At 37.9% G+C, this 24,950-nt stretch overlaps 4 protein-coding genes across 9 annotated transcripts; 2 read left to right on the plus strand and 2 right to left on the minus strand.

Moving 5' to 3' along the window:
* The first annotated feature begins 666 nt into the window (after positions 1–666).
* LOC110782468 (dihydrodipicolinate reductase-like protein CRR1, chloroplastic) lies at positions 667–7,390 on the plus strand. Its single transcript, XM_021986634.2, has 10 exons — positions 667–942; positions 1,027–1,149; positions 1,713–1,787; positions 1,902–1,967; positions 2,086–2,181; positions 2,298–2,414; positions 3,197–3,289; positions 3,418–3,519; positions 3,630–3,716; positions 4,500–7,390. Exons 1-10 carry the CDS (start codon positions 844–846, stop codon positions 4,530–4,532), a joined length of 891 nt encoding a protein of 296 aa, XP_021842326.1. The 5' UTR covers positions 667–843; the 3' UTR covers positions 4,533–7,390.
* LOC110782465 (uncharacterized) lies at positions 1,373–14,401 on the minus strand. Of its 6 annotated transcripts, none has more exons than XM_056838307.1 (13): positions 14,170–14,401; positions 12,655–12,808; positions 11,624–12,497; positions 11,429–11,532; positions 10,525–10,905; positions 9,907–10,426; positions 9,665–9,805; positions 9,071–9,159; positions 8,135–8,557; positions 7,467–8,057; positions 7,243–7,389; positions 6,964–7,152; positions 1,373–2,020 (listed from the first exon to the last, which is right to left on the minus strand). In XM_056838307.1, exons 1-13 carry the CDS (start codon positions 14,187–14,189, stop codon positions 2,006–2,008), a joined length of 3,648 nt encoding a protein of 1,215 aa, XP_056694285.1. In that variant the 5' UTR covers positions 14,190–14,401; the 3' UTR covers positions 1,373–2,005. The 6 variants fall into 6 exon arrangements, with proteins under 6 accessions (XP_056694285.1, XP_056694284.1, XP_056694286.1 ...); XM_056838306.1 differs by having other exon boundaries at positions 9,647–9,805; XM_056838308.1 differs by having other exon boundaries at positions 9,050–9,159; positions 9,647–9,805; positions 11,708–12,497; positions 14,170–14,400.
* Positions 14,402–15,862: 1,461 nt separating this feature from the next.
* On the plus strand, positions 15,863–23,420 carry LOC130469250 (uncharacterized). Its single transcript, XM_056838310.1, has 2 exons — positions 15,863–15,995; positions 17,002–23,420. The coding sequence occupies exon 2, from the start codon at positions 17,017–17,019 to the stop codon at positions 18,637–18,639; it is 1,623 nt and encodes a 540-aa protein (XP_056694288.1). The 5' UTR covers positions 15,863–15,995; positions 17,002–17,016; the 3' UTR covers positions 18,640–23,420.
* On the minus strand, positions 18,880–22,970 carry LOC130469249 (uncharacterized). Its single transcript, XM_056838309.1, has 3 exons — positions 22,838–22,970; positions 19,809–21,833; positions 18,880–19,733 (listed from the first exon to the last, which is right to left on the minus strand). Exons 2-3 carry the CDS (start codon positions 21,816–21,818, stop codon positions 18,948–18,950), a joined length of 2,796 nt encoding a protein of 931 aa, XP_056694287.1. The 5' UTR covers positions 21,819–21,833; positions 22,838–22,970; the 3' UTR covers positions 18,880–18,947.
* Positions 23,421–24,950: the final 1,530 nt, after the last annotated feature.

Here is a 24,950-nt window from a genome sequence, read left to right on the forward strand (position 1 = left end):
TATATGACGGTTGGACACATTACTCAAAATTTTAGAAGTTTTCGAAACTAGCCTCGTAATCTCCAAATTAGGTTAAAAATTATGTTTTATAGCCTTCCAATTTGCACATTTTCGGACCCACAAAGGTTTGAGTTCCGGATGCTTTTCATATACACCATATGTCCATGTGGGGCAAATACGATATTTGGAACCATCTAATTCGCCTCTTGAATGATATTTTAGCCCTTTTTCTTACAAGCGGTACATCGTTTTTGCCAAATTTAGAGGAATATATCTGATGGTCATATAAAACTGTTTGGAACGATAAAAGCCTACTAGTTGGTAACTTAAAGGCTCATACTGACCTTGATTCAATTATATAGACTTTGTAAGAAAATCAATATACATTTAAGAGCCAAAATAAACAGTTTAATGAACCAATATACTTCCAGAGGTCCCAAAGCATATATGGGATACATTTGGACTCAAAAAATCCAAAATTTATCAATAAATAGTTAAATACACATTCTTTACCAAGCTTGGAGATTTACTTGATATGCATTTTCAACCTTTTTTTTTTAATTACCATTTACCACCAGTAGAAGATGAATTTTCTAAATGCAGTAAGTAAAAATTTAATTAAGATTTTGTATGTAGGTCAATTTTCAAAACTTTGGCAGTACATGGGCCAAGAGAATTCCCTCCAAACAAGAGCCTTATCAAAATGACAAACCTTATCCTAAACTACGAAACCAAGCAAACCACAGCTTGAAGGTTGAACCATACTATGGACACTTAGGACTTATTAGAAGCTCAAATTGCTCTAAAAATTGTAACACGCAAAACGCTGCCGTTTCGAAAGCCATGGCTGCATTAACCTGCCACCTTCAACCGTCAAACTACTACGCTAAAAGGACACCTATTTCATGCACAATGCAGCAGCCAAGCCAGAGTAACATCAAGGTAATACCACATTGCTCTTTCCAACTTTTTTTGTTCCACGAAACTTTCTCTCGCCATTTTCTGGCTCATACGATAGCTTCGTAGGTGATCGTAAATGGTGCAGCGAAGGAAATCGGGAGGGCGGCGGTGATTGCTGTGACCAGAGCAAGAGGAATGGAGGTTGCTGGTGCGGTAGATAACTATGCTGTAGGAGAAGACATTGGAAAGGTATGTCGTATGTCATCCTCTCTTCGCTTATCATTAAAAATCGACCCGACCAGAAAATCGACCCGAAAATACCAGGTTTTGAACCAGATTTCGTAACCCGTAACTCGATTTATCCGAACCAGAACAAACCGAAAAGTAATGGGCCAAAACACCGCCAAACCCGTTTTTGGCCCGACCGATTGAAAATCAATATATTTACAAAAATAAATGAGATTATGAGCGATTTTAAAGCGTAATAAAGAAGTTACTATTGGTTAAATTTGACTAAATATAAACCTGTGTATAAAATTTTGCTAATTTGTTGGCATATTTTATTACACATATTTATTGAATATAACACGTATTTTAAAATCACTCAATCCGTTGGGTCGACCCGAACCCAGAGGTTCTAGGTCTTGAACAAACATTTGTAAACCCGAACCCTAAGGTGACCGACCAGAATTAAACCAAACCCGAAAGTATTTTTTATAACCCGACCCAACCGACCTGTCGATTTACTTCTCTTTCATAAAAAGATCTCTGAATTCAAGCTGATCTTCAAAACATCCCTTTCAACTGCTCAGGTATGTGAAATGGAAGAAGCTCTGGAAATACCCATAATGAATGACCTTACCATGGTTCTGGGCTCAATTTCACAGGTATTACAACTTTACTTGAAGACAATGTAAGCCAAATATATTACAAATTCACTGCCATACTACAATCTATTTTCCAAAGTGAGTTCTGATAGCTTTTTCATACCATGAATTCAGTCAAGAGCGACAGCAGTAGTGATCGACTTCACTGATCCTTCAACGGTATATGACAACGTCAAACAGGTACAGTTGTTTTCGCCATCACTTGTAAATTTCTGAAGTCAAATTCCAGTTCCCTATAAAAAAAAAATCCACAATTCAGAGTTGAAATATAAAAAAGCTGCCCTGTTCTGCTTCACAGGCAACAGCATTCGGAATGAGAAGCATTGTTTATGTGCCGCGTATTGAGCTAGATACAGTAGCAGCACTATCTGCTTTCTGTGACAAGGCCAGCACGGTGAGCGCGTTGTGAGACTATAATGAGAGAAAAGATTCACAAGAAGATTCAGTGAATTAGTTCTTTGCATACAATATTTCTAAAGTTTCTGAGGTTTACTTGAATATTCAAATCAGGGTTGTCTAGTAGCACCAACACTGTCAATAGGATCTATACTTCTTCAGCAGGCAGCAATCACAGCTTCTTTCCACTACAACAATGTGGAAATAGTCGAATCTAGACCAACTGCAAGAGTAAGCCTATGAACTAAGCTCTTTTTTGCTTTTACTTAGGATTCAGATCATTGATACTCTCACACCATCTTTATGAATAAATCTACCAGCCAATATAATGAACAGAAAATGAGTTCGGAATGTAGGTAAACTATATCCTAGAAGATAAAATCATCCATGATGTTGTTTGAAAAGGTTTGTGAGCAAGAAAATTAAGCGTCTTTGTACTTGACACACCCTTCAATCCATAATTTTGCAACATCGGGACAGTAATAGATAATATTAAAATCAGGACTGCCACAAAACCTCCCATATATAATCATGGTGTATAAACCCTACAACTAATTACATGTAGTCCTGTGTTTCTTTTACCTCTAGCAATTGCTTCATTCAGTCACAGTTCCACTTGATCCCTTCTAAACTTTTGGACTCGACCATCAGTAGCAAAACGATAAGCAGTTCACATCTAACCTAGCTCTCTTCTATTTCGCTTTCTTTTTTTATTCTTAAATAGGCCCAGCCTTCGAGGAACCAGAAAGGCAGACATCTATAGAACTGCGATGTCAATAAATGAGACACTACCAAAGACAGGACCCTCACGGCCTCACACCAGATTGATGGTTATTTGGTTCATAACAAATACTATGAAATTTCTCAAAGTACTAGGATTTTAAGAAAGATGCTTCAATTGATATAATTCAGCATTTCAGGAATAATGTAAACATCTAGAAAAATAAATACACAAGCAACTTCACCAGTAAGAGAATAAACTGAAATATAGATAACTTCTGACTACTTTACAGGATCTTCCATCACAAGATGCAATTCAAATTGCCAACAACTTATCAAACCTGGGCCAGCTCTACAATAAGGAAGATATATCGACTGATGTTGTGGTAAGATCTGAGTTATAGAAGTATATGCTAAAAATCTTGCACAGTTTAAGATCAGAAGGTTTTATAACAACAAGCAACAATATATTTGAATAGTTAATAAAATTGAGCTCCACTTCATATTTCTGAAGGCAAGGGGTCAAGTCCTAGGAGAAGATGGAGTTCGAGTGCACAGCATGGTCCTTCCAGGTCTACCCTCTAGCACAACAGTTTATTTGTCAGGCCCGGGAGAGGTTTGTTTGGCAGTTCAACTCAAATATAAACAAAACATTTAAATTTACTTCTATTAGATTACATGCATCATACTACTCTGACCCGTGGGAAAAAAATAATGCTGGTACAGGTACTTACTCTTAAACATGAGATTACGAATGTGCAAAGCCTGATGCCAGGCCTGATTATGGCCATAAGGAAGGTCGTACGACTAAAGGTAACTAGTATATTGTGGTTCTGCTTCTATTCTGTTTTTTCCCCCCGGTTAAGGAAGCCATACAGTTGTTTGAGGTTTAAGACTTAAATATACCTCAGGAGTATGCCTGGTTATTGGGCGGGTCGGGTCAGGGTCGGTGCAGGTCAAATGTGGGTCGAGTAATGAAAGGGTCAATTGTAGCGGGTCAATTATAAAAGGGCCAAAGCGGGTCGGATGTCAATAGCGGGCCGATAGTGGGCGGGTCAATAAACGAACAAGGAAAAATTAAAAAAAAAAAAAAGAATCGTATGTGAATACAAGTTAATACGAAACTATCCATATAATTTTTTATATCATAACTATTTTAGTTTTCAAAATTAATGGGTTATAAGTTTGGCCATATATTGACCCTGTCCAATAAGAACCCTATCAAATAAGAACCCTATTAACATGATCCAAACTCTATATCCATTGGGGTACCCTGTTCAATAACCACTTCTACTCAGAAGTAGCTTTCTAATTTGAGGTACACCAGAAAGTAAAAGTTTATCATACGCAACAGAAGTATTTTTTCTCTTTCAAACCCAGGTCCTAACTTTAAAACACAGTTCCTAACTTGGAGCAGTTTAGTTACGCCTTCAGATGAGAATAGTCTTATATGAGAATGTTAAAATGTCAGTATCTAAATCCTCAACGACTTCAAGCTGTCACAGTGATACTTTTTTAAGTCATCTAATTCTAGGTAAGCATACATTTATTTACTTGCTCGGCATAATCTGAAACTAGGGTTTCCTTCCTTGACAGAACCTGGTATATGGCTTGGAGAAGTTATTATAGTGATCAGATGTTTTTCCAACACCATCAAAAACTATCAGAGTTTAAACTTTGGAGCCTCCTTTCAAGTTTTCATACACTTATGTTACCAATACAGACAGAAACTGGAAGAGAAGGGGAAAATGAAAGGAAGGACAACTTAATACTTTCAATATGTCAAATGGCAACCACACCAAGCCATACCGAGAGCAGGTGCATATTAGAATTGATGAGATTATGTTCACTAGACAAAACGGAGCAATTCTTTTGGTCCCGATACCTAAGCACATATAACATTCCTCCGAGAAATGCACTTCTGTTAAAAAAATGTGGAGCCTCGCACCATTTGCACTATATCATTCTTTAGTCCTGCTATAATTTCTGAAGTTGCCTATATACCATTCTTTTGCATGAAAGCGAAAGTATTTACAGAGCACTTGTTAAGAAAAATAAGTAATTCCACCAGAATAAAGAAGATTTGCTGGGTTTATCATTAAGGTGAAGCATGAAATCCCTCAACACAAAGAAGCTTACAAGTACAAATATAAAATCAACTTATACACCATGGTCGGCGACTTTTGTTGGGGTTTGATGTGTGTGAATTGGTGCATAGAATAGGAAAGCACTTCTAGTAGCCACACCAAAGCCCGCTTTAGAGATATCGAACAGGATTATCAACATACCTGTTCGGATAAATGAGATGACAAAATAATGAACTATTGAATCATCATTTTCAGAAGTTTGCTCAAAATTTTCTGCTCAAGCAGCCCAAGACTCTTAGGATAACTTAGACTACAGAATAGGGGAAAATATACGCAAAAGCTTACCACCCTGAAACATTTATTTGGGTGCTATCTAGTGTAAGTCAATCCAAAATGATCTGAGAAGCTTTTGCCTATCACCCAACTCAATCAATATAAAGTTTAAGTCATAACCAATTTACTAACCCTAAGACTAAGTGATTTTCATGGTAGCATGGTGATATTCACACAACTCTTAATGGTCAAAGATTAGAACGTCTAAGTCCCATTATAAGCAGCCAAAGAAAACATTTATATATATGCCTAGGAGTAAGCGTAACAAAAACAAAATATAGTCCATCTTTGAACAAACTAAATATAAACGAACATCAAGTCATCAGGCAGAGAAGATTCATACAAAAGCATCTAAGGGTAAATCAAAAGGCCAATGACAATAGCAACGTAGTACGATTGATACTAACCGGATTGAGTACATACCAAAATGATTGCATATTCACAACTCTGTTCAGGTTAAGTACATTCCAAAATGATTGCATACTCGGATATTCCCTTAACTTCATCCAGTCATCAATCTTGGGCTTCTTGGCTTTTAGAAAGGAGAAACCAAGCTCTCAATGTAATCCACTGATACATAGAAGTCATTATTTTCAAAAGCAATCCCCCTTTGAGACAGTTGAAGAGTTTCACGACTAGGATCACAGACGTAGAATCGCCCATCGGTATGTACCAAACACATGCCGGTCTTAGAGATAGAATACGGTTTTATGATTTTAGAACTAAATGAGAACGATTTCTGCCACGAATTCTCGTCACTGGGTTGCTTCAACATCCATACATCAAAATCAAAACGTTTGGGGGAACAAATCAATGACAAACACCCTCTCAACTCCAACATCTCCACCCCCTTATACTTCCTTAAACAATTCATCAATGGAAATGGCTTTAATTGGTCGGTAATTAAATCAAATGCAAATACATCAACAGGAGACTTCCACACTAAGAGGTAAATAGTATCATGGACCAACACTGTTTTTCTAATTTCCCGTACTCTGAAACGCTTGTCTAAATTATCAACTCTTGTCCAGATCCCAGTATTCCCGGAAAACACATGAAAATTAACATAAAAATAATCATCATCGGGAACCATGATATTACTATCACGACGAGAAGCCGAAAACACACCAAAAATTTTGTACTCATCAGTAGAAGAATCATAATAAAACTGACACCAAGACCTCCAAGCCCTTTGTTTACCATCAGGAAGCATGATTTTACGATCACGGTGAGTAGCCGGGTTCGATATCGTCAAGAATTCTTGGAAATTGTGAGGATATACAATCAAGCAAACAAGGCCATTACAAGAACCCACTAATCTAGGACGACGATCCCCAATTTCATATGCCAATGGCACGAAATCTTCCACATCATAATTCGTTTGATCATAGCGTAGCGAAAAGAATTCGGGTTGCCGAAATCTCTAGGATAATAGCACGGTGATAGTCACACTAACTGATAGTCAAAGATTAGAACGCCTAAGTTCCATCATGAGCAGCCCAAGATAATATATACTATTAAATTACACAATTTATAAAGGTGTGGCGCTGATTTGCTTTAATTAAAAGTAAAGGGGTTTATTTGCCATATTCCCCCATAATAATGTATAAACATTAAAAGACGGCAAAAGTAAGATTTACCGTTTTGATTTTATGATGTCTTTGGCGAAGATTCCGAAGTATCCTAGGACGATTGTCGACCTTCAATGCTTCATTTGACGACGGAATTGGTTTCCCAACCTTGTTTTGACCCCTTCGATTAAACCATGGAGGTGGTGTCAAGGGTTTTCCAACTGGGTATGGTTCACCATACACCACATCACGCACAACCTAATGTATATATATAAACATCACTTCAATCAACTTATATATCCAAAAATGGCATAAGTAATACAAAGTCTAATGTGTTAGATGGTTTACTTCGGAGTGGCCAAAACTTCCATCTGGTCCCATATCTTGTGCAATAACTTCAATCAGATCCTCTGTCTGCCAAGCACCGATTCGTGGTGAATCTGTTTTCCAACTTCTCGATGTAGCAGTGTACTTAATCCTGTCAAGATATGCAATCTGGAAACGAAAAAGGCATGTAAAATATGTCTAAGTTCATCAATGAAATTCATATTGTTTATTAATGTACAACTTACCAACAAAATGAGCGCAGATGCTTTTCCTTGTTCTTTACCATGCCCTGCAATCCAGTCATAAAGGAACCCACACCAGTTCCACTCAGAAGGGTCGGTGATGTATTCTTTCTTAAGGATAGACAATAACTTAGGGGTGATAAAGTTGCACTTATTCATGCAAAACAGGCTTCCAAAGGTTAGTAGTACGAAATGTCTCAGAAACACGTCCTTGTCGTCCAATTCAAGCAAACACTTGTTGTACACACGAACGTAATCAATTCCCTTTTTACCGTAATATTCTTTTTCCAATTGTGTTAGTTCCTTGTTCTCTGTTCTCCGTTTAGGAAAGTTGTAACTCCCAATTGGAACTCCTGTGATCCAAGATATCATCTTCTCGTCTATGACAATCTCATAATCTTCACGTATACGCAACACTTGTCTCTTCCAATCCCATCTGCCCTCCAACCAAGTCATAAAATATCTGTTCACCTTTGTAATTTTCAGATCCAAAATGGACCCAAATCCAGCACCAACAACCCAATCACGCCTTATAGGACATAGTTCATCAACCAACTCTTTCACAAGACCAGGGTATGTCCTCAATGCAGAGTGCTGCAATTCACATTTAAAAAAGTACGCAATTAACAATATTTACACAATCATTCTAACTTAAATTATGCATGACATACCTGCATTTTTGCCTTACTTTCTCCCTGTCCCAAGGGAGGCCTGCCTGGTCCACCCGGAACCCATTTTCCAGGCGTCTTGTTTTTAGCTTCTATTTCTGATATGATTTTTTTAGGCCTCCCCCGCTTTTTGGAAGGGGGGTTGTTATGGATTACTGGGCCCCCATTTAATGGCGTGGCCAAATCTTGTGCTGTTGTGGAAGGTTTTCCATGGGGTATCAAGGTCTCCTCATCATTTTTCATTGACACAGGTATCACATTGTCATTTTCCTCAGGAAAAGAAGAAATGTCGTGTGTGTTTGTCACTTCTTTTGTTGTTGAAGGTTTGATATGGGGACGCATCACGAAGGTCTGCTCAGCAATGTTGCTTGAGGAAAGCCTCACATTGTCATTATCCCCGTGAAAGGACCCTTCATTGTCCTCTACCTAAAATGATTCACTAGTTATGATCCATAATAAAATAAAATGCATGCTAACTTAATAACTCATTAAAAACTTTATGCTAAAACAAATCAACTTTTAACAACCTGTGGGCTGTGGGTCATGGACTAGATAGTTGGTTGGACTATTTTGGCGGTTGTTATACTCATTCATCTCATTTAGATTTCAAAAATCTTCCTATTAAGTCCACGTGTATACTCACATTAGAGACAATATGTGTTAAATTATTATTAAATTAAGACATTTTTCAAAAACTAAATACCCGAGGAATTTCATCTACAATTATACGTTGAATTTCATTGTCGAGAAAGTTGGCCATTTGGTCGTCTCCACAACCTTCTTCGAATTTTTTGTTATATGTTTGTAATCCCTAAGTCACCATTTGACGTTACAAATAAAAAATAGGAATTTATACCCTAAACTACCAATTTATATAAACAAATCAAATAAACTATTCAATGTAATACGAGAAATTACCTCTTTTGAGGAAGAAGATACCTTGGACGATTGTTCCAAAATGGGATCCCGTGATTTTGGTTCATCTTCATTTATCTGCATTTCAACTTCAGAATTTTCTTCAGAATTTCCTGACAAAAGACAAAGAGAATAAATGAGGAAAATCTCACAAATGCAATTCATCTAAATAAATATAAAAAAGCCCAAGGTCACTTGAAGGTAATACGAGTACTTTGGAGGCTATTTACAGTTATAAATTTAAGTCACACCAAGGTAAACGACGCTGCTACATTTACCATTTCTACCAAAACTAGAGAGAGAACTTTGTGCGACTATTTCAACAGAATATGAGCAAAGAAATTACTTAATCCCTTTGACCCTAAAAGATTGCCCCTAAGTGTTTTTGTTCACTTTATTAAGAATTGGGTATACTCAAAAGCAAATGGGTAGGTAAATTTGTCTTATAAATGGATTAAATAATTGTGTGTGAAGAGAGACATTGGGACCATAAACCAAATAAGGTATGGGGCAAACAAATACAGACATCCATTTAAGGTATATGGCACAATCTTTACGGATGGAGGGAGTATACGATTTATACACAAAGGGGTCAAAAACCTGGTGGCTGACTAAAACCTGATGCAGCTGAAGGCTCACAAGTGTGTGATTCACGGATAGTCTTCGAGGGAGGAACCGATCTGGAACACAAGTTAAGACTTGGAGAAACACTGAGAAATGGTTTGCTTACCGAACTTGGCAACTTTTCTTCATTATTTTCTGACAAAAGACAAAGGAAACAGAGTGAGGAAAGTTTCACAAACGCAATTCACCTAAATAAAGATAAAAGGGGCCAAGGTAGCTATCACAGTATCACTAACTTGAAGGTACTACATTTTCTTGAATAAGTGGGGTCTTCATTGTACCAATTGAAGCATCTCCAGTATGAGCTTCATGAAATGCACCTAGACTAATTGGGGACTTGTTCTTATCGATTGAAGCATCTCCAGTATGAGCATTGTGAGATGCACTTTGAAGAAGTGCAGACTTGTTCGTATCAATTGAAGAATCTCCAGTATGAGCTTCATGAAATGCACTTATAATAAGTGGGGACTGCTTTTTATTAATTGAAGCATCTCCAGTATGAGTTCCATGAAATGCACCTGCCTTCTTGGAAGTGAAACTTGGTTTCATGTCGGGTAACTCCAAGGCAGATAGATTAAACAGACGTTCCCTATCGTCTTTTCCGGCAAAACTTGTTTCTCTGTTAGTCGGGAAGCATGGCTCCACTCGAAACTCAACTTTCGGATCCGAAATGGACCAAAACCCAGCATCAGCAATCCAATCACGCCGTATAGAACATAGTTCATCAACCAACTCTTTCACAAGAACAGGGTATGCCTTCAATGTAGTGTGAATCCTCATTTCAATACAGTATGCAATTAACAATACTTTCAAAATCATTCGAACATGTGTAACTTAAAATATTTATGACATACCTTCTTCTTTGCCCTACTATCTCCCTCTGCCAAGGAAGGCTTGCTTGGTCCACCCGGAACCCATTTTCCACCCGTCTTCTTTTTAGCCACTATTTTCGATATGGTACTTTTAAGCCTCCCCCACTTTTTGGAAGGGGGTATTATTGAGGAAGGTTTTCCATGGGGTATCAAGGTCTCCTCATCATTGTTCATTGACTCAGGTATAACATTGTCATTTTCCTCAAGAAAGGAAGGAATGTCGTTTGTGCGTGTCACTTCTGTTGTTGTTGAAGGTTTGATATGGGGACCCATCATGAAGGTCAACTCAACATTGTTGCTTGAGGAAGGCATCATATTGTCATTATCCCTATAAGGAATCTGATTCCCTTCATCATCCTCTACCTAAAATGATTCACTAGTTATGAATTTATGATCCATAATAAAATAAAATGCATACAAACTTAATAAACTCTAAAGAAAATTTATGCTAAAACAAACCAACTGTAACAACTTCTGGGTTATAGACTAGATAGTTGGTTGGACTATCTTGGCTGTTGTTAAACTCATTCTTCTCATTCAGATTATTCCATAAATCTTCCTATTAAGTCCACATGTAAACTCAAATTAGAGACAACATGTGTTTAATTTAGTACTCCGTAATATTATTAAATTAAGAAATACAAGGAATTTCATCTACAATTATACATTGACTTTCATTGCCGGCAAAGGTGGAAATTTGGTCTTCTCCATGACCTTCTTCGAATTCGTTGTTATGTGTTTGTAAACCCTAAGTCACCAGTTTACATTAAAAATAATAAGGAAGCCCTAAATAACCATTTCACATAAAAAGAAGGAATTTATACCCCAAACGACCACATTATATAAACAAATCAAATAAACTATCCAACGTAATACGAGAAATTACCTCTTTTGAGGAAGAAGATGCCTTGGACGGTTGTTCTAAAATGGGGTCCCCTGATTTCGGTTCATCCTCATTTATTTGCACTTCGGATTTATCTTCATAATTTTCTGACAGAAGACAGAGGAAACAGAATGAGGAAAGTTTCACAAACCCAATTCACTTAAATAAAGATAAAAGGCCACGATCGCGATCACTAACTTGAAGGTACTACATTTTCTTGAATAAGTAGGGACTTCTTTGTATCAATTGTAGCATCTCCAGTATGAGCTTTGTGAAATGCACCTTGAATAAGTGGGGACTTGTTCGTATCAATTGAAGCATCTCCCGTATGAGCTTCATGAAGTGCACCTATAAGTGGGGAATTCTTCGTATCAATTGAAGCATCTCCCGTATGAGCTTCATGAAATGCACCTGCCTTCTTGGAGGTGAAACTTGGTTTTATGCCGGGCAACTCCAAGGCAGATAGATCAAACAGACGTTCCCTATCGTCTTCTCTGGAAAAACTTGTTTCTCTGTCAATAAGGAAGCATGGCTCCACTAGAAAATCAACCTTCGGAACCAGCTGGGGCCTTTCAATGCTGAATTCCTGGCTTTGAACATTTTCTTCTACCACAAGTGAATTTTGTACATCATTTACATCATCATGAATCCGAATGTTGTCACTGATGTCAACCTTTGATCGGGAAACAGCACAGACATTGGAACGGTCGTTTTCTTGAGATGGTTTTCGTTTTTCATACAATGGATCGGAAGGAGATTTCCTCGTAATTGAATTGCTGGTAGTTTTAGGTATCTTGTTCTTAAAGCTCTGTACACCAGGATATGTTTTTTCATATCCATCTCTTCCATAAATTTCAACAAAGAAACACGATTCCGTTGTGTAGCGGAATAACAGAAAATCACCTAGCTCAAGGCCGTGATCCTTGGTAAACTCATCCCATCCCTTCTGGAAGGCAAGAGAGCCCAGTACGTCAGACAGGGCCACTGCCCATTTCTGTCCGGTTGAATCCTCGAGATATGCTTTTTCTCCGACTGATGAACGAAGAAGTTCGCTAAATTTGGGAGGCACAAACTGCAAAACAGATAGAATATCAGAAAGAACATATGCTATACAATAGCTCATTAAAATAGTAAAATCAGCAGGGATGTCATGGTCATAATTTTGCTACAGAAAATAATTGACCGCAAGTAAAGGGAAATTGGGTCTTTCAGTCCACAGTTCCACACACCAGATGTTGAGAAAAGTTCTTGCCAAACATGACTTTAAAAAACGGTGGAATCCTTGGAGAAAGACCATGTTTTTCTCGATGGATCAGCAAACCGTTTCTCGAACATTCACCAGACGGGTCAACCTTGCAATCCATTTGGCACAATTGTAAGCACCTAACTGGAAAAGACATTATTGACCATTAGCAAGTAACTTTCACATTAAAAGGAAGAAGACAATACAACAAGCTCGCGCAGTAAAATAAAGTCAATATCTGAAACTTTACAATGTATATGATATCCAATAAATACTTTCCGGTGCATGATAATAATAGAAAGACACATTGACTAAAGTAACTTTCAGCAACATTCGGACAAGGTAAGAGTCGTCTACTACTCTACTTTGTGACCTTTGTCATTCTATAGCGTGAGAGGTAGCTCTAAGCCTCTAAGTTGTCACGTGTGAAAGCAACAGTTACAAAACGAGAATAATAGAACCAACAAAACTAACGAATATCGTTAAGTTTATAGCTTAATCATCCGTGAACTGATCATTAATTAGAAGAGAACAACTGACATTCAAATAAGTCTTTAAAGAACTCCACACAGAGGTCACAAGTTCAAGTCTCCTTACACATTAATCGCAGATACAAGTTCAAGTTTCCTTTACACACTATAATCATCGATACAAGTTCAAGTCTCCTTTACACGCTATAATCATCGATACAAGTTCAAGTCTCCTTTACACACTATAATCATCGATACAAGTTCAAGTCTCCTTTACACCATCGTAATGTATTCAACATAACACAACAAATTAACGACTCATTAGATGACCCAAATAACATAGCATCTACCTACTTGGTAAATCATTTTTAAAATTTGACCCCAAAAAATCCAATGGGGAAAACATTAAGGGACAAAGGGAGAACTTCTTTCACATTAATTCACGTCTACCTACCAAAATTAACAAAAGAAAATGGGAAAAGCTTAAGAAATCAAAGCACAGCAAGCTATGATGTTGGTTGATGGATATTCAAGTTCAGAAATTAACACACAATTATACAACTGCAACCCATTATTAGCTACTTGAAGTTCTGTTTCAACAAAAAAAACACAATTATACAAATATTACAGAGATTATAATGTGATTCAAACAACCAATTTTAACCTAATTTCTATTCAAGTTCAGAAATTAACACACAATTATACAACTGCAACCCATTATTAGCTACTTGAACTTCTGTTTTAACCAAAAAAAAACACAATTATACAAATATTACAGAGATTATAATGTGATTCAAACAACCAATTTAACCTAATTTCTGTTCAAGTTCAGAAATTAACACACAATTATACAACTGCAACCCATTATTAACTAATTGAAGTTCTTCTTTAACTAAAAAAAACACACAATTATACAATACTGCAGAAAATAGCCTAATGTCGAATAATTCAAACAACCAATTTAACCTAATTCCTATTTTACAACAGAAGTACAAGTAAAAGAAAGAGGGATATGATCAAATTTACAATACCAGGTAGTGAGAATTTCCATAAAATGGCGAATTTCCAAACTAATTGCTTTCAATCATACCCGGCCACCTGATCTTCCCTTTCGTCTTCCTCGATCCATAGCTTGATGTGCTTTGATTTCTAAAGTACATTCAAGTAAGCACTTGCATGCAGAGAGTGATGATGATATTCCGAGAATGGGAAAGTACCCACTTTTACATTCAACGTGAAAGTCAAGGCAAAATGTGAACGACATGAGTCCTACATTTGAGAGTGTAAACACAAATTTACGAGTCTGCAAAAATAACAGAATCAAAATAATGTGAACAAAATATATTTTTATTGATTTTGCATTTGGGTACAATCTCTAATGTTTATCCACTGATTCGATCTCTACAACAGCAAGAATTTGTGGTTTGAAGGTAGAACGGCGTTTGTGCTTGTTGTTCTTCTTCCACCGAGATTTGATGTCAGACTTGTGTGCTTGGAAGCCGTCTTCGGGTTTTTTCTGGAGAGTAGTAGGTTTTTGTATACTACGTTCAGTCTGTCTGCCAAATGACTTGGAGAGAACTTTTTATATCCTCTTCTTAGGTTTAGGGTTTTCCTTTTGTGGATAAATGGGCCTCTTTACTTAAGCTCATTTAAATAACCCACTCCTATTAAATGAACGTCATTTATTAAAAATGGGCCTATTTGGTTTATAACCCAAATTAAACAATTTATCTGACATTTAATAATAGAAGTCAACATTTGACTTTTTCGGGACAAAAAATGATGATGTGGCATTCTTCATATTTTTAATGCCTACAAATTGCCCCCTCGAGATCGGTCACGTACACGAATCTTTGAGTGTTTGCTCGTGGTCCGATCTCGAAATCCAGTTTGCATTATTTTTTTCGTATACTCTGCCTTCTACTAGAAATAGGAGTAGTACTTAATTAGTATCTTGGCCCAAACCATTACTGACCCATTTTGATGCATGGGCTGGCCTGAAATTTCTTTTCCTTGGACCAGATTTTTTTTTTTTTTTTTTTTTTTTTTTTTTTTTTTTTTTTTTTTTTTTTTTTTTTTTTTTCTTGATCCATTTTGATACATGCACTTACGTTAAGCATTTTTCTTTGACATGAAACTTTCCTCAAATAACATCACCCTTTACGAAGAACAATAATATTAGGACTCCATTGATCCCGACTAAACCAATTAGGATAGAGTTTGCTCAAAATTTATCTTCTTCCAATCTGACTAGTATAGGACCCGAAATCCGACTAACTGATTAAAAGAATTGGATAGAATTTTATCGAAATTTATCTTCCTCCAATTTGACTAGTAGTAGGATTATGAGCTACAAGACTATAAATACACCTCTTATGCCATCAATTCACCTCACCATCAACAACAACTCGACGACCTTTGATCGGAGACTCCGAAATTTGACCAGAAGCCTTGACGCTGCCACAGCCCCGACCCGAAGGAAGAACAACTCAGAGGAGATCAACACCGAATCGTCATCATCGAATAGCCCGTGAAAGAGGAACGAACCAGTGGACATCATCACCAAACCAACGGTCGTCATCAAATCGGTCCGAACACCAACCCAACGGTCGTCATCAAATCGGTCCGAACACCAATCCAACGGTCGTCATCGAATAGTTCGTGAGTCCGTCAAGCAGCCCGTGGAAGAGGAACGAACCAGTGGACATCATCACCAAACCAACGGTCGTCATCAAATCGGTCCGAACACCAACCCAACGGTCGTCATCAAATCGGTCCGAACACCAATCCAACGGTCGTCATCGAATAGTTCGTGAGTCCGTCAAGCAGCCCGTGGAGGAGACTTAAAGTCTTGTTGGTATGTATATTTTGAACCTTTGAACTCTGTTTATCTGTCTTTCAGCAATCTTGAACCTCTGAAGCTTGAACTGTTTGATTTTCATGGTTGAATATGCGTGCCTGCTCTTTTTTTGTATCATTGAATTTGTATTGCTGTGAATGATGATAAATATATGGAGTATGAAACAAAGTATAGACCAAAACTTCAAATTTGTTTCTTTTTTTGTTTTTTTTTTTTTTTTTCGTTTCTTTGGTCTCGTCCCCCTGTTTGTTTGTTTTTGCTGTAAAAATAATGATAATGATCTTAATGATGTGTGATGGATGAAGACAATGACAATCCCTCCAAAAGTTCTTTTGTCTTTTTCTCCCCTTTTCTTGTTTACCCACGTGAATGCACCCTCTCTTTTTTCTTCTTCTTTTTTTTTTTTTTTTTCTTTTTTTTTTTTTTCAACTTTTTTGATGATAGATGACTAGATGAGCATAAGTTTTTTTTTTGTCTTTTTCCCTCTTAGGCTCACGTGACTGCTCATCTTCTTTTCTTTTTTTTTCTTTCTTTTTTTTTTTTTTAAAAAAATAAATAAATAAATAATAACAGTATAAATCATATAAAAATAATGATGATGATTAATGATGAATGATGTTGATGGGCCCTACAGATTTATTTTCTTCCTGCCAATTCACGTAACTTTGCATAATATACCCCTTTGTTTGGAGATCGGTAACAATGTCCCAATGTTATGGAATATGCTCCTCTGTATGTCCATATAATAACAGTAGCTTTACAGTAGCAAAAATTCGTAAAGTTGACATATCATTGATAATAATCTGTACTGCCTTTCTCTTTTTTTTTTGTCTTTTTGATGAATGATGATCGATAACAGCAACCCCAAACTTGAACTTGCTCCCCCTTTTTTGTGCGGTCGAACATAATACAATTGCTTCCTCCGTTAAATATTACTTTGTTAATTAACTGCATCGTTAAACATGCATTGACTTGCACTTTTTTTTTTGCGTTGACTTTGTAGGAACAAAGAGTCACCATGGTTTACTTCAAGTATCACAATACTCCTGGAGAAGAGACTTTGTCACTCATGGAAGATGCTAATTCGGTCGATGGAGCGCACTTTCGTTCATTTCCTCCTGTGATTGGTCCTTTTGCAAACATCCATTCTTCTACGGAGTTCTCGGGCCCGAAAAGCTGGTACAAGGAGAGTCGTGATGTTAATGCATTTGGTGGAAAAACACCTAATCCTGTCCTTGTCGCTTCACATCACCGTCCCTGCGATGATGCGTGTTCTTTCCAGACATTATCTACGCGTTTGTCCCGCAAGGAGACCAAATGGAGTTCTAGTCCGAAATTTGGAGTCGAGCCAACATACATCCCTCTTTACTGGGAATGGTTAGAAGATGTCCTGCACCATTCCAGACGCACACTCGCTAGCACCCATATTCTTGATGCCGTCTATGCTTCTATGTACATCTACAAATGTAATTCTCCTGTCATGCAGGCTTTTTGTGAATCCTGGTGTCCTACGACAAATACCTTGCACACTTCAGTTGGAGAAATGTCAATCAGTCTTTGGGATATATACGACCTTGGTGGGCTTCCCGTAACTGGCCTTTTTTATGACGAGGTCGTCCCTTCTGCCGTTGAATTGGAAGGCTCCGACGATGAGCACAGTCTATACCTCCCTTACAGTTGCAAATATTTGTTCATGGCTTTGCATTATCTTTCTGAGAAACACAAGGTGACAACAATAACGTTCGAGACTTGGTGTGATTTTTGGTTTCGCGGTGCATCAAAGTATTTCTTGGCATCTGGCAACAAAAAGTCTGTCCTTCCAACACTTATGAAAGACTTCAGCTCCTTTAATGGTCCTCGATCGTGGAGTCATAAGATGTACGAAGCCTTTCGCATCCTACGGATTCCTGAAGCGCATCATCGACAAACATATTTGGCTGCCTTTCTCTCATGTTGGCTTTGTGCCTTTGTTTTGCCGGTGTCAGATTTGGGTTGCATCCGTCCTGGATCTTTCAAACCTGCGTCATTTCTTGCAAGTGGAAAAGAGACTTCTTTGGCGATCCCTGTTTTGGCGAGCATCTACCACGGATTGAGCAAAATTTCGAATTCTCCTACCCCCGGCAAACATCGCGAGTCCTTCCCTGCACAATATGTGTATGCCTGGACCGCTAAGTATTTTCGAAGTCATCACGTCGTCACCTACGATTTTGTTGGTGCTCCCCTGGTTGGAATTCAAGGCCTTGACTCTGTCATAAAGTCTCCAGATGCTAAATCGCTAGTTTCTTCGGGTAAGGATTTCAATTGGCTTGCTAACTCAATTTGTGGTAATTCAGATGAGAAGCGTGAAGATGACAACCATCAACCAAAGCAATTCGCAAACTTCTTCATTAGCATGCGGTCCTGTTTTCTGACCTTGAGGTTCGACAACAACTACGTGGTTGAGCCATACAGTCCTCATCGATTCGGTCGGCAATTCGGAAATGACGTCAGCAAACGACGTCAGCAAACGACGTCAGAAAAAAAAAAAAAAAAAAAAAAAAAAAAAAAAAAAAAAAAAAAAATCAAGAAATTATTTTTGCTTTTAAGGAACTACGTTGGCTTGATCTTATGGAGTGAATTTATTCATTTCATAAGTACGTAGGCAGCTTGAAGGAATCACTAACTTTAAGTCCAGCCACACCAAAAATCTCTCCCATTTTTGTACTACTCCTGGCCCGCAAGAGTATAAACTGTGAACGGCTAAATAAATAAATGAAAATTTCATGTTGGTTTCCTATGAGTTGAATGAATATGGAATCAATGACAAAAATCTTTGACAGGAAGAATGACGAGTCTTATTCATTTCATTTTTGGAATTCTTAAAACAAATTGGTCTCTAAAAAAAAAAAAAAAAAAAAAAAAAAGAATTAAAAGAAAACAAGTGCAACGATGGTAACAAGAAAGGCGGAACTACGGTTCAAATTTGAAGGCTTGCAAAGCATCACGAGCAACACCAAATTGTTTCTCAGCTTCCGCTAGCTTTGCCTCCACCTCTTTCGCAGCAACAATATTCTCCTTCATGATGAGGAGTGAGTTTTCTTGCTCTTTCTTCTGTATGACGTACCCTTGGAACTTCTCTTCTGATTCTGAAATAAGAGGCAAAAGTCTATCCGCTCGTTCTGCTAAATCATTGAGCTTCCTTTTATGTTCGGCTTGTTCTTGCTGAATCTGATCTATCTCCTTATGAAGAGCTTGCATTCGCTCCTCTTCTGCTTTCCCTGCAATTGTAGTTGTCTGCACGCTCGTCTCTATCTCCAAAGATCGTTGCTCCAAGTCATTGAGAGTGGGATCTCCCTGTTTCCCTAGCCGAACGTGGTGGAGTTGAGAACCGCACCCAATATACCCCTTGATAAAAGATTCGATTGCAGAGATGTCGATCTTCTTATCACGAACATAGGAGAAAACCTGTTCAAACTCCTGCGCTAGTTCATGAACCTTGGCTAAAGGAGTCTTCATCAACTTGTCCTTTATTTCATTAATCATCAAGCTTGCAGCATATCGGTCCGCCCTGTTGGTCGCCTTAGTGATCATGTCTTGAGCATTAAAAGAAGGAGACTCGGTCGAAGCAGTAGAAACACTTGTGGTTGGCGCAGTATCAATGACAACATCATCAATGAACTGTTGTTCAGGAAGGGAGACAAATGTATTCTCGCAAGCAGTAAGCTCTACTGCTATGTTCGCATCGCTTTGAAGATTCTGAAAAGTGAAAAATAAAGGGTATTAAAATAGTAATTAAAAAGAAAACGAGAATGTCAAAGTAAAGAAATGAACCTCTATCTCTTCCGGCGATAGCTCAGGGCCATAATCTTCAGCGAAAATATCATCCAGAATTGTAGGTTCACCTGCGTGTTCGTCATCGGAAGGTTCATTTTCGTCATTGGAAGGTTCATTACTTACAACTCTGCTTGCTAGTCTTCTACTCTCGTCCCTGCATTTCGAAGATGTTTCCTTGGGCGGACAGGATATCGTGGAACTTTTAGGCAATCTGACTCTAACTTTGCGAGGTGCAGCCGAAGTCTTGGCAGCTTTGTCTTTTGGTGAAGTGTTAAGATCATCGCCCTTTCTCTCCTTTCTCTTCTTAGACCTGACATTTGTTGGACTAGGAGTTCTTGAAGCATAAGCCGCATTTAAAGAAACGACCGAATTCCACCATGTTGTGAAGCTTGGAGTGACTCGAGATTGGGCATTAAACGTGCGGCAAGGGACCAAAAAAGTAGCCCTAGTATGCAGACGAATGCTGGACTGAAAAAGATAGTACATATGCTCTCGGGTGATGTTTTGTGTCTGGACTACTAATTCGCCTGGCACATCTTGGTGAAATCCGAATTGCCGACCGAATCGATGAGGACTGTATGGCTCAACCACGTAGTTGTTGTCGAACCTCAAGGTCAGAAAACAGGACCGCATGCTAATGAAGAAGTTTGCGAATTGCTTTGGTTGATGGTTGTCATCTTCACGCTTCTCATCTGAATTACCACAAATTGAGTTAGCAAGCCAATTGAAATCCTTACCCGAAGAAACTAGCGATTTAGCATCTGGAGACTTTATGACAGAGTCAAGGCCTTGAATTCCAACCAGGGGAGCACCAACAAAATCGTAGGTGACGACGTGATGACTTCGAAAATACTTAGCGGTCCAGGCATACACATATTGTGCAGGGAAGGACTCGCGATGTTTGCCGGGGGTAGGAGAATTCGAAATTTTGCTCAATCCGTGGTAGATGCTCGCCAAAACAGGGATCGCCAAAGAAGTCTCTTTTCCACTTGCAAGAAATGACGCAGGTTTGAAAGATCCAGGACGGATGCAACCCAAATCTGACACCGGCAAAACAAAGGCACAAAGCCAACATGAGAGAAAGGCAGCCAAATATGTTTGTCGATGATGCGCTTCAGGAATCCGTAGGATGCGAAAGGCTTCGTACATCTTATGACTCCACGATCGAGGACCATTAAAGGAGCTGAAGTCTTTCATAAGTGTTGGAAGGACAGACTTTTTGTTGCCAGATGCCAAGAAATACTTTGATGCACCGCGAAACCAAAAATCACACCAAGTCTCGAACGTTATTGTTGTCACCTTGTGTTTCTCAGAAAGATAATGCAAAGCCATGAACAAATATTTGCAACTGTAAGGGAGGTATAGACTGTGCTCATCGTCGGAGCCTTCCAATTCAACGGCAGAAGGGACGACCTCGTCATAAAAAAGGCCAGTTACGGGAAGCCCACCAAGGTCGTATATATCCCAAAGACTGATTGACATTTCTCCAACTGAAGTGTGCAAGGTATTTGTCGTAGGACACCAGGATTCACAAAAAGCCTGCATGACAGGAGAATTACATTTGTAGATGTACATAGAAGCATAGACGGCATCAAGAATATGGGTGCTAGCGAGTGTGCGTCTGGAATGGTGCAGGACATCTTCTAACCATTCCCAGTAAAGAGGGATGTATGTTGGCTCGACTCCAAATTTCGGACTAGAACTCCATTTGGTCTCCTTGCGGGACAAACGCGTAGATAATGTCTGGAAAGAACACGCATCATCGCAGGGACGGTGATGTGAAGCGACAAGGACAGGATTAGGTGTTTTTCCACCAAATGCATTAACATCACGACTCTCCTTGTACCAGCTTTTCGGGCCCGAGAACTCCGTAGAAGAATGGATGTTTGCAAAAGGACCAATCACAGGAGGAAATGAACGAAAGTGCGCTCCATCGACCGAATTAGCATCTTCCATGAGTGACAAAGTCTCTTCTCCAGGAGTATTGTGATACTTGAAGTAAACCATGGTGACTCTTTGTTCCTACAAAGTCAACGCAAAAAAAAAAAGTGCAAGTCAATGCATGTTTAACGATGCAGTTAATTAACAAAGTAATATTTAACGGAGGAAGCAATTGTATTATGTTCGACCGCACAAAAAAGGGGGAGCAAGTTCAAGTTTGGGGTTGCTGTTATCGATCATCATTCATCAAAAAGACAAAAAAAAAAGAGAAAGGCAGTACAGATTATTATCAATGATATGTCAACTTTACGAATTTTTGCTACTGTAAAGCTACTGTTATTATATGGACATACAGAGGAGCATATTCCATAACATTGGGACATTGTTACCGATCTCCAAACAAAGGGGTATATTATGCAAAGTTACGTGAATTGGCAGGAAGAAAATAAATCTGTAGGGCCCATCAACATCATTCATCATTAATCATCATCATTATTTTTATATGATTTATACTGTTATTATTTATTTATTTATTTTTTTAAAAAAAAAAAAAAGAAAGAAAAAAAAAGAAAAGAAGATGAGCAGTCACGTGAGCCTAAGAGGGAAAAAGACAAAAAAAAAACTTATGCTCATCTAGTCATCTATCATCAAAAAAGTTGAAAAAAAAAAAAAAGAAAAAAAAAAAAAAAGAAGAAGAAAAAAGAGAGGGTGCATTCACGTGGGTAAACAAGAAAAGGGGAGAAAAAGACAAAAGAACTTTTGGAGGGATTGTCATTGTCTTCATCCATCACACATCATTAAGATCATTATCATTATTTTTACAGCAAAAACAAACAAACAGGGGGACGAGACCAAAGAAACGAAAAAAAAAAAAAAAACAAAAAAAGAAACAAATTTGAAGTTTTGGTCTATACTTTGTTTCATACTCCATATATTTATCATCATTCACAGCAATACAAATTCAATGATACAAAAAAAGAGCAGGCACGCATATTCAACCATGAAAATCAAACAGTTCAAGCTTCAGAGGTTCAAGATTGCTGAAAGACAGATAAACAGAGTTCAAAGGTTCAAAATATACATACCAACAAGACTTTAAGTCTCCTCCACGGGCTGCTTGACGGACTCACGAACTATTCGATGACGACCGTTGGATTGGTGTTCGGACCGATTTGATGACGACCGTTGGGTTGGTGTTCGGACCGATTTGATGACGACCGTTGGTTTGGTGATGATGTCCACTGGTTCGTTCCTCTTCCACGGGCTGCTTGACGGACTCACGAACTATTCGATGACGACCGTTGGATTGGTGTTCGGACCGATTTGATGACGACCGTTGGGTTGGTGTTCGGACCGATTTGATGACGACCGTTGGTTTGGTGATGATGTCCACTGGTTCGTTCCTCTTTCACGGGCTATTCGATGATGACGATTCGGTGTTGATCTCCTCTGAGTTGTTCTTCCTTCGGGTCGGGGCTGTGGCAGCGTCAAGGCTTCTGGTCAAATTTCGGAGTCTCCGATCAAAGGTCGTCGAGTTGTTGTTGATGGTGAGGTGAATTGATGGCATAAGAGGTGTATTTATAGTCTTGTAGCTCATAATCCTACTACTAGTCAAATTGGAGGAAGATAAATTTCGATAAAATTCTATCCAATTCTTTTAATCAGTTAGTCGGATTTCGGGTCCTATACTAGTCAGATTGGAAGAAGATAAATTTTGAGCAAACTCTATCCTAATTGGTTTAGTCGGGATCAATGGAGTCCTAATATTATTGTTCTTCGTAAAGGGTGATGTTATTTGAGGAAAGTTTCATGTCAAAGAAAAATGCTTAACGTAAGTGCATGTATCAAAATGGATCAAGAAAAAAAAAAAAAAAAAAAAAAAAAAAAAAAAAAAAAAAAAAAAAAAAAAAAAAAAAAATCTGGTCCAAGGAAAAGAAATTTCAGGCCAGCCCATGCATCAAAATGGGTCAGTAATGGTTTGGGCCAAGATACTAATTAAGTACTACTCCTATTTCTAGTAGAAGGCAGAGTATACGAAAAAAATAATGCAAACTGGATTTCGAGATCGGACCACGAGCAAACACTCAAAGATTCGTGTACGTGACCGATCTCGAGGGGGCAATTTGTAGGCATTAAAAATATGAAGAATGCCACATCATCATTTTTTGTCCCGAAAAAGTCAAATGTTGACTTCTATTATTAAATGTCAGATAAATTGTTTAATTTGGGTTATAAACCAAATAGGCCCATTTTTAATAAATGACGTTCATTTAATAGGAGTGGGTTATTTAAATGAGCTTAAGTAAAGAGGCCCATTTATCCACAAAAGGAAAACCCTAAACCTAAGAAGAGGATATAAAAAGTTCTCTCCAAGTCATTTGGCAGACAGACTGAACGTAGTATACAAAAACCTACTACTCTCCAGAAAAAACCCGAAGACGGCTTCCAAGCACACAAGTCTGACATCAAATCTCGGTGGAAGAAGAACAACAAGCACAAACGCCGTTCTACCTTCAAACCACAAATTCTTGCTGTTGTAGAGATCGAATCAGTGGATAAACATTAGAGATTGTACCCAAATGCAAAATCAATAAAAATATATTTTGTTCACATTATTTTGATTCTGTTATTTTTGCAGACTCGTAAATTTGTGTTTACAGAGAGTTACATTTTGTTTCATTATACATTGGCCAAATTGTCAAAAAGTACCTTGTTTTTGTCTCAGTTTGTGAGCTAGTACCTTATATTTTTAATTTTGTCAAATAGTACCTTGAATTAAAAAATTGTTTTAAAAATGAGACCTTACTCCAACATTTCGGGCAAAATTAACCTAGTAGATAAACATATAGGGTTCACAAATATTGCATTTTACTATTTTAGTAATGTATCGGATATACAGTCAATCTTTTTGATTGGCGAAATATATCAAGGGACATTTTGATAAATATATTGTATGATTATTAATTTTAAAGTTTTTTTTTTATAATAACAAATTAACAATTAGGTTATCATGGAATACCCTTCATTTTTCAATTTATTCATTAAATACCCTTTAAGTATACATTCACCCAATGGACCATCTTGAGATGATACTTTAAAGTTAAAACCGTATTTATCAAAAGTTAAGACCTTTAAAAGCATATTTCCCATAAGTCATAGTTGGACTTGGGACAGCAAGAAAAAGAGTTGAGTTCTAAA

The sequence above is a fragment of the Spinacia oleracea genome, chromosome 3 (genome assembly GCF_020520425.1).
Source record: "Spinacia oleracea cultivar Varoflay chromosome 3, BTI_SOV_V1, whole genome shotgun sequence".
Lineage (NCBI taxonomy): Eukaryota > Viridiplantae > Streptophyta > Magnoliopsida > Caryophyllales > Amaranthaceae > Spinacia > Spinacia oleracea.

Excerpts from the sequence above, each read along its gene's own strand:
- LOC110782468 (XM_021986634.2), top strand. The coding sequence starts at position 844 with ATGGCTGCATTAACCTGCCACCTTCAACCGTCAAACTACTACGCTAAA. Across the intron at positions 943-1,026 it reads CAAGCCAGAGTAACATCAAG|GTGATCGTAAATGGTGCAGC; the intron begins GTAATACCACAT and ends ATAGCTTCGTAG. Across the intron at positions 1,968-2,085 it reads TATATGACAACGTCAAACAG|GCAACAGCATTCGGAATGAG; the intron begins GTACAGTTGTTT and ends TCTGCTTCACAG.
- LOC110782465 (XM_056838304.1), bottom strand. The coding sequence starts at position 14,189 with ATGGAAATTCTCACTACCTG. Across the intron at positions 10,427-10,524 it reads ATAGTAGGGCAAAGAAGAAG|GCATACCCTGTTCTTGTGAA; the intron begins GTATGTCATAAA and ends ACTACATTGAAG. Across the intron at positions 8,558-9,049 it reads TATCTTCTTCCTCAAAAGAG|GTAGAGGACAATGAAGGGTC; the intron begins GTAATTTCTCGT and ends GAATCATTTTAG.
- LOC130469250 (XM_056838310.1), top strand. The coding sequence starts at position 17,017 with ATGGTTTACTTCAAGTATCACAATACTCCTGGAGAAGAGACTTTGTCA.
- LOC130469249 (XM_056838309.1), bottom strand. The coding sequence starts at position 21,818 with ATGGTTTACTTCAAGTATCACAATACTCCTGGAGAAGAGACTTTGTCA. Across the intron at positions 19,734-19,808 it reads TATCGCCGGAAGAGATAGAG|AATCTTCAAAGCGATGCGAA; the intron begins GTTCATTTCTTT and ends TTCACTTTTCAG.